Source organism: Melospiza georgiana, chromosome 1 (genome assembly GCF_028018845.1).
Source record: "Melospiza georgiana isolate bMelGeo1 chromosome 1, bMelGeo1.pri, whole genome shotgun sequence".
Taxonomy (NCBI): domain Eukaryota; kingdom Metazoa; phylum Chordata; class Aves; order Passeriformes; family Passerellidae; genus Melospiza; species Melospiza georgiana.
In genome coordinates, this window is record NC_080430.1 from 46,301,283 (window position 1) to 46,314,371 (window position 13,089).

Consider the following 13,089-nt stretch of genomic DNA (forward strand, 5'->3'; position numbering starts at 1 on the left):
GATCAATAAATCAGAGTTCGATGCTGATCAAAGGATGGGTCGTCTCCCTTCACTTCTACAATTTCTGTTAACTTGCTCCATTCCTGTGTGGCTTAGAGGAAAATTTGACCAGTAATGTAGGCACTGTAAGTCTTTCCATAGCCTTCTTTCATAGAAAAAGTTCCATTTGAAATACATTTAATTCATCTTCTAGCCCTTAATTCTTCATGCAAATTACCAGCTAGCAATAATGGCTCAATATGTATGGATACAACTTATTTTCTGCTGGTAGCATCCACAAACTATTTTGTTGTAACTTTCAGCCTATTTATAGTGTATACTGACGATCTATTCTAGTCATCTGTGTTCCTCTCTTTTGCCCATTTATCATTTTATGTTTTCCTTGATATCTCACAACCTTAATGGAAATAAAAACTAATCAGAGTAATGTTCATCTGCAGTGCCTACATTACTGGTCAAATGGCAGCCAGGAGTTACATGATTATTAGTGGTCTGTGAAGCTGGGTATTACAGGAACCAGTGCTTCATTCCTACACACACTGTTTTTCACATTTCTGTTGTGTCCAGAGCAATCATCTCCTGTGGACTTGCTTTGGTGTGGTTTGGTGTGGACTTGCTTTGGTTCTTTGGTTTAGTGGTGTTTTTTTTTTTTTTGTTTTTTTGGTTTTTTTTTTGTAGTTACTGCACCATCTCATATTCCTTTCTTGCAATAAAAATTGTAAACAGAGCAGTGTTGGCTCACATGGCAATTTACCACTGGTAATGAGTTTTGTTCAAAGGGCAAAAATATTGACCAGGCTTTTAATGCTTAGCAGAAAGCATTTTGCTTATGAAAAGTAATAAAGTAATTGTGACCCATTTTTTAAACTGTAAAGTACATGTGAAATAGTCTAGCAGCTTTTTTTGATTTTTAGAGAACATTTTAATTGTTATTTTTCTTTTGATGCATTTCTTTGATAAAAGTATAATGCCTTAACTGATGGCATTATTATTCAGATTGTTGTCTGTGCATTTAAGATGTTTAAGCTAAAACATTTAGTTGCTATGGTTACCCTGCTGAATTGGTAGGCAGATTCATTGGAAAAATCTGTCTGTAAATGTTAGTATTTTTTCTGTGTACCTGTAAATTGCTTTTATGGAGGTTTTTATACGTGGTCAGCTGAGTCCTCAAAACAGAATTGGCAAGGTTAGTCTTTTTATAGATGCTGTTCTTCCTAAATTAAATTTATACAATTCTTTTCCATATTTTACTGTATGAAAGTTCATTCAAATAGCTGGAAAATAATCTTTTCTTGAATAAAATGAAACAGAAGCAACTTTAAAACTTCAAGTTTTGCCTTAAATGATCTCCCCTTTTTGCACAGCAGTAGGGCAGTCTGTTTAATTCAAAAAATTCTACTGATGTAATTGACAGTTGCCATACAGATAAGTAGCACCCTTTCTTAGTTAAATTTTTTTGTAAAGACATTTAGAGATAAACCCTTCTCACTTTCTGTGGGTTTCAGGAACACAATGTTGGGCATGGTGCTGACTCTGTGGAGGGAAAACAGCAAATGAACTACAACTCTTCTCTGGCTTTGCACTGCATCTGACAGCCTTTTTTGCCTCATCTGAATAGATTTGGAATTGTACACAATTCATGTAATTGTGTTTTGCTTGATTTTTTTATTTTGTATTTTATTTCTGAGATCTGAAGCAGAATAGTAATGAAATGTAATGAGATTGAAGTACTGAATTTCAGGATGTCAGGAGTCTTGGTAGCACTTGGGATTTCATAGCAGGAAGTAATGCCTCATCACTGAGAACTGAAATGCTGGCTCTTTTTCATTCTTTGTGTGTGCTTTGTTTTGATTCCCACACTTGGAGTCGAGCTCATAGTTGTCTTCCCCAACAGAGCAGGCCTGATAAAGCTCTATTTGAAGCACTTCTTCTTGAGCCAGGCTGAGAGCTGTCTCCTGGACAAGGACCAAGAGCCGGGCTCCCTCAGCTTGCTGAGCACTTCATTCCTAAGAAATGGCCCCTGTTTTGTCAGTTTGGCAAGGCAGAAAGTTGTTTGTGGATATCCAGACCAGGCTGGTCTTGTCACCTTGTTTTAAACGCAGCATCTCATTTGATGGTACAGCAATGTACATTTAAGTTCCTGTTGGTATGAGGTTAACCAAAACAGTGCATACTTAATACTGTTAAAAATTATAGCAAATGTTTTGAAGAGCTTTTCTATTTATGGATTCAGTTACTCATCACAAATATATACTTCATTATTTCAGAAAGGGAGTATCTTCTCTTCAGAAATTTAAGCAAGGAACAGCTTTGAAGAGCAAATCTGGAGAATAATTCTGGATTTACTTTTTGCTTTTAAGGAAACATTTATTTGCCTCAGCTCTGTGTAATCACACCAGAGGTGTTTGTTGCCCATAAATTGTAGGTAAGGAAATGGGAAAACTGCTGACAGTTCAGACATTTATGAGAAAGAATTTTCAGTATACACAGTGTCTGTGTTATTGCTCCTCTTTAATGTATGTTTTCAGTATTCTTCACACATGGGAAATAAAAGTCAAGAGTGACCTACAATAGTACAGATAGAAACTACTGAAGGAGAAGAAGAAATAGTAAAACAAGAAGATATTAAATGCCAGCAGAAGCTGTAGCATATAATCACAGTTGGAACAGTGCAATAGAGTGCAAAATAAAACAGTGGGTAGCCTAGCTTTAATTTCTTGTGCTTTAATATATGTTAATATATTAAGTTGTATTAAATGATTTTCTGTAATCTTTAGTTTACATTTGGTTGCTCTTTGGGGAGTTTGATCAAATGAAGTGAAGAATTTCATTTTAATTCAAACAGAGCTTGGATATTTATTTGACTCTTCCTCAGAAGCAAAGCTTTTAAATTTTATTGTTTTTAGTAGAATGCAATTTTATTTTGCTAATTGAATTCTTCTGAAATGCGACCTTTTGCTGAAGTTTTTATTCTGATCTTCTTGTTACCTTGCAGATCTGTCAAACTTCATTGAAGTGTCTTCATTTAAAAAAAGAGTATACATTTGATTATATAGGTTATATTTAGATTTTCCACTTTATTTCATGTATTATCATAGAGGAGTTAAGTCACTCTCACTAAATATGAAATTAGTAGCTGGTATTGATCTACTAAAACTTTTAGTTCATGGAGTCAAAGACTGAATTTTTTAGGGGTTCAGCAGAATTTTTCTTTGAACTAAAGCAGGAGGACTTTTGGAGTTGAGATTCTCTTGGGAGATTGTAAAATACTTCTGTTCATGGATTTTCTGGATCTTTTTTGCCTGAAAATTGCTTAACTGAAGTTCTCTTTCTGTGATAAGCCTCAGCAGACTAAACAGCTAGAAATGTGAGACCAGTTTTTCACATACAATGTGTTACTTCTAGTTTTAGGCTTGGTCATCATTGTCTTTGATGAATTTTCAGCAAATTCATCTTGATTTAGTTACTCTCTGATCATCTGAGGTAGTTGACTTTCATCTTCTGGCTGTGCCAGGATTTTCTGCATGTTCTGAAAGAGTAAAAAAGTCTGTGAAACATTTATCCTCAATCTCCAACTTCTTCAGGTGTAAGAGCCTTTAAATCATTCTCATCCCTGAACACAACTTTGATTTCTTTAGCTTTTCCTGAGTCTGTCTATCTTTAGATCTGAAAGACTGACAAAATGTATTTATGCTATTCCTTGACTTATGTTTAATTAAGATGGGAGTAATTTCTCCTGTAATTAGATGTTTGCATTTGAGGTTTTCATGTCTCTTTCTGAGTAATGAGAAATGAAAGCAGAAATGCTCTGCTACCTAATGTTTCCAAATTTTTCACTATTAAGTTATCATCAGAAATTCAGAAATGGAGTTTATTTGGTAATCTTGTCACTCTCTGCTTACTGGACTGAAATGCTGCTCTTGTTCTCTGTCCCCTGCTGACTCCAACATGGTTTTACTTTTGTTTATTTGCCTGTGTGCTGGGAGTCTTCTTACTGACTGTCTTCTCTGTGTTAGCAAATCAATTAACAAATTTGTGGCAGAAATAACAAAAAGTTATATATACACTTTTAAGGATCAGGTTTTTTTTTTTTTTAATGGAAATTATCAGTAATTACAGAATCATAGAATGTTAAGGTGTTGGGATGAACCTTAAAGACCATCTATTCCCAATCCCCTTTGCCATGAGCAGGGACACCTCCAATTAGACCAGGCTGCTCAAGGCCCCATCCACCCTGGCCTTAAATACTGCCAGGGCTGGCAATTTGCAAATTAAAATTTGGAGCAGAATTCATGGGACTACTCTAATGATTGAGAAAATGTTGTACTGAACATGGCAGTGATTTTTTAAAAATAGCCTGGAAGCAAAATTCATGGGAGTTAATATTTAACTTCCCAAATAGTAACTTAAAATATTCAGGAATTTCTATGCTAGCATTGGTTAAGAGTATACCCAAATAGTATACTTGTAATTTTTTAAAATATTAATAATAGTTTTAGCATATATTTATGAGCATATATTTTGTAGGGTGTAGTCCAATTGGATTTGAAAATGAAAAGCTTTTTTAAAGGGTTTCCTTAAGCTATCTTTTAAAAGGTCCTAGTTTGCATATATGAATTTTGGATGTACAAGTGCATTCATGTGTGTAAGAATTGATGCATCTCTCCTTTCCTGCTAGTGAGTACCCTAGATAATTTACCATTCAGAAACACTTACTAACACGCTAGCAGTGTGCATATTGTATATTATTTGCCTTTGTAACACCAGATAAATTGTTTATAGTTTGCATGTTCATTTTCTGCTTCACCTGCAGTTCATAGCCTTGACGAGAAACCTAAGGAGTTTGTTGAGTACAAAGAACTGGGTATCATAAATCCATTTTGAACATTTTTGAAGTTTTTTTGTTTGCTTGGGGTTTTTGTTTCCTATCACACTAAACTGTTTATGTATAAATTAGGTTATAAAGGTTTATGTTTGCAAACACTGTAGGCTTCATCATCATGCAGAGTAAGCTTAGTTATCTTCATTCACATGAAGTAAAGTTGGCTCTTCCTGTATTTAGTTGCATGAAGTAATTGCATTATCAAGAGAAGAACTGGGTTAACTCATACTGTAGCTTCTAATAAGGCCAATGAATTACAGTAAAATCATTATCACACTGGTATTGACAATCTTGGTGTATGAATACTGCAGTGAACAAACATCTAGGAAGCTTTGCTGGCAAGGAGTTACAGACTGTACAGTTTCAGTAGAACACATGCACAATTAGCTGCTTTTGGCAGCAAAATGTGATGTAGATTAGAATGGATATCTAATGTGTACAGCCAGTTCTGCGTGTATTGACACAATTTCATTCTTTCTAAAATGCATAAAGTTCTTACAAAGAGTGTAACTAGATATTGTGTCTATGTATAGAGATATACATACATAGTATAGAGATATAATATATTTATCTCAAATTATTTTTTTCTTTCATAATTACATCAGTACATAGATTGAGCATAGTAGATAGAGCTTAGTTGTTTCTGGAACGGTGCAATTAATGAGAATACTCCAAACTTTGAATTCTCTTTGATATAACATGCTTGCAATTGAGAGTTAAAACTGATTAAAGAAATAGTGTAATAAAAACCTATCCAAAAGTCTAGCATTCTTTTATTTATAAATCATCAATAAATTGGTTTGATTCTTAAAGTTGTAGAAAGCCATAAAAATCCCAAGTGGTGATGTAATATTATGGTTTACAAAGGACATGGGTTTTGTTATATTTTGAATGACAAATATACAGCAGAGCAGTAACTAAAAAAGTAATTCTTCCAGTAACTTTTCTGCATCTCACTTTGAAATTAGTTAAGTATGTCATTAAAACAGAACTTGAAATGCATTCTTGGAGAAGAATTAAGTGTGCATTCACTAATTATCCACCTACCTACTGTTTGGTTTGAACAGCACATAGTAGATACTGTCCATCCTTGCAGGTTGTTAGTAATTACTGAGATAATAAAGAGCTTGCACATTTGATGTTGAGAGTCACAGCTGAAGGAGAAATTATTCAACATGTTGCCTTATTCTTAGATTTTAACTGTAATTGTTCAGCATATTCACCATCTGTCCAAATGACTCATGCCTCTGGCTGTACTTCTGCCAAAGTAAAGATTTTGGACAGTCACAGTATTCATAACAAAAATGTGAAGTGTTATGAAGTGAAAAATGAGATGAACTTTAAGTTATCTGTCTTCTTTACATTGTTATAGATGCCATTTATTAAAATCATGATGTTCAAACTTTTTAGACGAATACTAATTGATTTGAAATAGACTTTCATGCTTCCATTCCACACATCAGAAAGCACATAAATATATAGGTTTATCTCTTGTTGAGTGCAAACATAAGTAGAAGTTACAAGTTGGCTGTTGAACATTATAGATAGTAAAGGAGGCAACACTGAATTTCTTCACTGCTGCATAGTATAGAACCATTTAGGTTGGAAAAAACCCTTGAGATCCTCAAGTCCAGCCATTTAGCCAGCACTGCCAAGTCCATCAGTAAACCCTGTCCCTAAGCACCACGTCTGTGGGTCTTCTGAATACCTCCAGAGATGATGACTCAAACACTTCCCTGGACAGTCTGTTCCAGTGTTTGACAGCCCTTTCCATGGTGAATTTTTTTCTAGTATCCTCCCCTGGTGCAACTTGAGACCATTTCCTCTGGTCCCATCCATCATTTGTTACCTGAGGGAACAGACTGACCCCCACTTCACTACAGCCTCCTTTTGGACAGTTATGGAATGATAAGGTCCTCCCTGAGCCTCCTTTTATCCAGGCTAAACATTCTCAGGTGTATTGGCCACGCCTCATAAGACTTGCTCTAGACCCCGCTCCAGACCCAGCTTTGTTGCTGGTTGCTTATAAGAATTTTAATATTATAATATTATTTTTTTTTATTTTAGTACAAGCCTTTGTTATTATGATTAGTGTTGTTTTTGCAGGATGATACAACCTAAAGATCCCAATCAATTTTGCAGCCTGTTATGCTTGGTAAAATATCAATACGAAATATGAAAAAATAGATAGCTAGAAAATATCATGCTATTTTAAGCCAGAGCTTGAAAATTTTAGGACATTTTAACACCTTTTGTCTGATTGCAATCTCCAGGCTATTGTCTAATAATACAAATCTAGGCTTTGTATCTGCAAGCATATCTGTTAAGTCTTGTTCGGCTCAGTAGGTCACCTACACTTCCCAGAAGTTACAACCACTGGGAATATTTTCTGTGTTTGTTTTCATCTCAGTTTTTCATTCCTGTATCTTCAGGTCTAATCCATTCAAAAGAAAGGCCACTTTTAATAACAAGAGGGTCTCTGTTGGCAGTGACATCCCTCTGGCTTGTACCATGTTAGTTCTATTCTCAGAGAGATTAATTTGAGGTAGCAGCAATATAAAATCACCTCTTCCAATGTTTTTACCAGCACCTTGCCATTTTGCTTTAGTTATAATTAAACCCATAGTATTAATTCATATGCTTACAAAAGCTGAATGTCCTCATTCTTTCTTTTGTTGCTCCAGGCCATGTTTGATGCTTTATCTGATCTCCCTGAGTGGTATGGCATTAAAGAAATGCAAGCAAATTGGATAGGTGACTGCGTTGGGTGCTCTCTTGACTTCTTGCTAAAGGTAAGTCAGAAATTTCACTTGCTGATCTCTTGGTTGGGCTAACTGCAGCCCCTGAAATGTGTGATGAGAATGGATTCCCAGATCTTAAAAGCTTGAAACCTCCTAAAAAAGATGATTATTATATTCATGCACAGACCAGCACAGATTCCTGGAGAACAGCACTTGAGGGTTGAAGAGATGCTCCCTGCTACCCTCCTTAGGAAAGGGTTTGTGTGTTCAAGTGGATGCAAATTGGCTGTGTGTATTTATGCCAAAATACATGCCAGCTAATAAGCTTCCCTAAAAGCCACAACATTTGTGCCAGGTGCACTGTCAAGTGGCACTGCACATGTCAGCTAGGGTCTAGCTGGGCATTTGCTTTTCTCTGAATGGCACCTTCTCTGCCAGACCCAGGCTGACCTCAGGCAAACTGCTTCGCCAACATTTGTCCATTATTTCATTTACTATTTCCCATAATTAAAATAATGGAAACCACACCATTAGGTAGTGATGGAGCTACAGAGAAGTCTAGATAGAAAGTAAGGAAAGGAAGGAAAAGGAAACTGAAAAAAAAAAATCTCATTATCTGCAGAAGGGCTTCAGATATCCCTTTTTTGTCAAGAGATGGGCAAGGCTCCATGAATATGGTAGTGGCAGAAGACATTTTCACAGACCCTGATCAAATTTCAGCCGTTGTACTGTGAAGCTTTATTGTGATTATTTACTCTGGGCTAATATTCTAAAAGTGACTTCTCATTTTAAAGTACTGAGTTTTTCAGAACTTCAAATTGAGACAAATTAAACCTTTTAAATACCTCTGATTTGCACCCTGCTTAAGGATGCAGTACTTGTATTTGTATAAATAACTGTTTTAAAGTTGTTTTTATCAATTGCTTCTGAAAATTTATATCAATACTTATTATGGAAAAATCTCCTTCCAAGACCCCCATATACTCCACAGTTAGTTCATCTAAGATATAAACATTGTTGATAGTACCAGGTGGTAATTCTTTAAAAGTGTTTGAAGTTTACTATTTCCATTTTATGTCCAATTGTTTGTTGTGCCACCTTTAATTATTTTATTTCTTTTAAATTTATTGTTTATTTGTATTATTTGTTCTTTATTATCATTAATTATTAATTATTTCTATATTTTATTATTTATTTATTATTATTTATAATTTACAGCATTTTCTTCATCAGAGAAGTATGATGTAAAGTCATATTGTAGCTGAGAAAATCCTAAATTCCTTTCAGAGGCAACATCTCCCTCCAGTTTCTTGGAAACAAGGCATGCATATTAAAAGTGAATAGAAGGATTCTGGGTGGCTTAGCCAGGGATTGAGTCTATCTCAGTAGCACAGTGCAATATTACATATGGGATTAGAATTATATTTTTATAGTTATATTTGGATAAACTAAGGCAAGACTGTAAAACAACTTTCTCAAGGCCTAAAAGTAAGTTTTGTCAAGGTTTGATTCTGGAAAATTTCTATAGTGGGAATGTGTCTGGCTTTGCTGTTTGGATCTGTGTATTTCTGTAGGGTGATGTAGGCTCGTTAGCTGTGGGAAAAGGAAGGGAATAAGCACCGCACTGCCAGTGGGATTTTTTTTTTCTGCTCTTTTTCAGGTGAATGGCAAAGTAACAGAAGAGAAACTAGCAGCTTACACCTATACACCTGAAGCCATTTATGGAGCTTCCCATTTATATATCTTACCAACTCACAGACTGCTGCATGGGAATAGCAGTCTCAAGGAAGTCTTTCAGAGGGAGTTCATCCCAGGGAAAGGTGGTATTTTTCTCATACTGCAATTTGTTGTAGAAGAGCAACAATTATAGAGAATGGTTTTTAGAGAATGTGCATCAAGCTGAGCAGGAGCTGTTCCTGTTGAGAGCAAGCAGGCCTTTGATTCTTGCTATGTCACACAGTGTCACATCAGCCTGTCCTGGCTTCAGATGTGGCAAGAGCAGCTATGCTGGAATTCTTCTTTTTATAATAGTTGTTACACTTCACAGTATATAAAAGCAATGGAACAGATTCTTGTTTCCTCATCCACCAGAAATGAATAGTCCAAATTTGACTGTGTCAGCCCATTGGAAAATCTCATGTCTATAAGGTATGTGTCATTAGCACAAAGACAGCAGAACTAATTCTTGCACCAGAAATTATTTCTTCCTGTCATAAGGACTCTAAAGAGGTCAATATATCACTAATTTTTTGCTTTATTTTTAAAATTGTTTTTTAAATAAAAACAATTTATCTGGTTTTATCACTAATACATAGCAAAGTGGATCACTGATAGATTGTAAAATAATACTCTGCTATGCAGATCCTTTGTTAATACAAGGCTCCAATGGAGTAAATTCAGAGTATCCCTGTGGCAGTTCATGACTTGCACAGTCAACTGATAATGTTTTAATTGTTGTTAACTGCTTTCCTGAAGTCTCCAACCACCAATTCTGCCTGTATTTAGCATCCATGGTCTAGTATTTTTTTATTGTTTGGAAAACCTGGACATGATAAGAGTAAATATAATGTGTTTTGTCTCTACTTCAGGCTGGTGTTCAATATTTTCTTTTTCCCTTACTGGTAAAGATAAGATTGTCTGGATAACATCTGATTTCAACAGCATCTTCTGGTAAATTGTGTTGTTTGTACAGAACCTGCTTTTTTAGGTACTTTTTTTCTACCTTAAAACAGTTTGCTTGCTAGTAGAAAGAAACATGGATCCTGACTGTGTTGAGTACATAAATCCCTGGTCTAAGAGGTGAGAAAAGCTTGGAGAATTTTGGAGAACAAATTTGCAGTTCTTGCAGTTGAACCAAATCAAAGCACTAACTGCACAAACACACATTCATGCATGTGCCTGTACCTTTGTTGGATCTTGTGCTTTATGCCAAACCACAGAAGTGCAAAATTTGCTTTTAATAAGGACAATGTTGTTATATTTTTATATTGGTTTTTAAGTGGAAATACTTGCAAAAGCTTTTTTGTGTGTCTGTTAACAATAAGCTTAAAGCTTTTGGCCGAGTTAAATTAAGAAACTCTGAATTGAAATGATGACAACCAAAAGTCTTGAAAAAAGAGGCACAATTTCACATAACTCTGCTATTGTATACTCCTGCTACTTGTGAATATACTTACAGACATTCTTCAGTTGAAATTAGCTGAGATTGGCATTTTACATATGAAAGGCCAAAAATGCCATTTAAAAAAAAGACATTTTGGATGGCCTTATGTAGACCCTATTTTCACATTAACCAAGACTTTTATAAAAAAATTCCTCAGTAACACAGAAATTTTAATTTGATTAAATGTAATTGTTTTCTTTTCAATGGGCATAGTCTTGCAATTCTCTTTTTTCACTGTGTTCTCATTTAAATGGGCATAGTCTTGCAATTCTCTTTCTTCACTGTGTTCTCATTTAAATAATTAGGAGGGTATGTTTTTATGTTTTCTAGGAGAGAAAAAAAAGCAATTGTATAGCTGAGTAACTGAAAGCTTTAAAACCTTTAGTCTTGAAGTACATGTCTGTATTTTAGGCTACTATTATTTAAATAAATAGAACAACCAGTTGTCAAACATTCAATTTAATTTTTTTTTTTTTTGCCTAGAAAAATATGTATTAATTTAGAATCTGGAAAGTCTAATGGTTTGGGCAGCAGGAGGTACCTGAGATAAAGATTTGACCATTACATTGTTCATTATCTCATGATAATATTCTGCATACATTGTCTTACACTTGTACCTGTACCACTCTCTCTCTTTGGTTATGATGATAATGATGTGAGCAAATGAGCACAGCAAAGAGCACCTTCATCAACTGCAGTTATTATTTTGGGTTCCAGCATAAAAATGAATATTATTGCTGGGTGGAAGAGAGAAGTTATTTTTAAAAGCAGTGTCCTGCCCACTCAGCTTCCTGCTCATGACGCTTCTTGGTTAGTTGCTTTTAAAAAATGAAATTGTCCCTTTTGTACTTTTTTAAACACAGGAAAGCTGTGTGTGGTGGTTGGAAATGTAGAAATTTTCTTTGTAATATGAATACCTCAGACACCTAAAATTTGGAAAAGTAGTAATCAGAAATAAAATGTATCATTTGTGTTAAGAAGTGTGATGAGATACAACAGCCCTGTTTTCAAAATTGCTGTTTCTTTACTTCAAGCAGATTTTATGCATTGCAATGCAAGCCTTCATAGCCTCAGCTTAGCTATGAAGAAAGGTGAAAGGAAGCTCTTAGCAACCCATATTTTAATGATTGTAATTATCATCAACTTAAAGGCACTGAAAAAGTTAGACCAAAATTGAGATCTGGTGATCAAATCCTCAAAATTTGGAGTGTTCAGATTTGGATTTCTTCTTGCTGAGTCTCCCAATCTGCACATTGTACATCAATTTCAGTTTATTAGTCCTCACCCTTAATTCTCTCCTCTCCTGTTTCCCCCTTGCTTGGACATTGGGTTCCTCATCTGGAATATGAATGTGAATATCCTGTTTGGAAATCAGTAGGTTACTTAGGTGGCTTTTTAACACAGGTTAGAAAAATAAGATGTCATATGCTTTGAAGTTCTTCTGTAAGAAATTAAATCATAAGGATATATGCTCCCCTGCGATTTTATCTGATTTTTGATAGAATTTTGTAGCATTGTATGCTAGTACATAATTCAGGGCTTAATAAAACCAATTTGTACAACTTTGCAGTGGCCTGTATTTTGATCAAAAACTCAATTTTTTGTTATAATCCAAGTCTTACTCAGTTTTTATAGAGGTGCTTGTTATAAGTATGTTTTCTAATCATGATAATTTATCAATCTGACTGAGCATTTTAATACATCTGAGTTTTTTTGAAATGTGAGTAGGTTTGTCACTTTCTTTTTTAAAGAAAACTGTTACTTAAAATTCATGTAAGTTGAAGATAAACTGCTTTGTAATGTTAAGTGATGTTCTTAGCATATCTTCTGTTATATTTTACTTACCATATCATTACATTTGTTTTCAGACTCACTTACTTCAGTGACAGCTGTGAATTTGCTTACCAATCAGGAGATTCCTATAGTCATCTCAGGAAAGACCAATTTTGATAATTATCTTGATACTAAAATAGGTATGTGGCATTAAATATTTAAGTGGAATAGTATGCTTTTCAGTTGCTGTATTGGAACACAAGATACTGGTGTAGTAAATATTTGAAAACAGAGGCTCTCTCTCCTAGATTTTGGATTTCTATTCTCCATTAGGGAAGAAGGAAGGGAAAAGAAGCTATGTGGAATCTATGTGGGTGAAGAGATTTACAGCATATTAAATGGAAATATTATAAAATTAGTCCATTTAATGAGCTAAGTTTGAGGATCTGCAAATCTTAAGAAAATTTGTTACATACAACATATGTGTTTGGCTTTCTCTCACCATCCTTAATCAAAACAGAACTACTATT

At 34.7% G+C, this 13,089-nt stretch overlaps 1 protein-coding gene across 1 annotated transcript in view; it reads left to right on the forward strand.

Annotated features, from left to right (window-relative positions):
* Positions 1-13,089, forward strand: part of LARS2 (leucyl-tRNA synthetase 2, mitochondrial) — an 84,045-nt gene that overhangs the window by 32,926 nt on the left and 38,030 nt on the right. Inside the window, exons 8-10 of the mRNA XM_058036860.1 lie at positions 7,567-7,674; positions 9,284-9,443; positions 12,655-12,759. Coding sequence (XP_057892843.1) covers positions 7,567-7,674; positions 9,284-9,443; positions 12,655-12,759 — 373 coding nt within the window. The remainder of the gene's footprint in view (positions 1-7,566; positions 7,675-9,283; positions 9,444-12,654; positions 12,760-13,089) is intronic.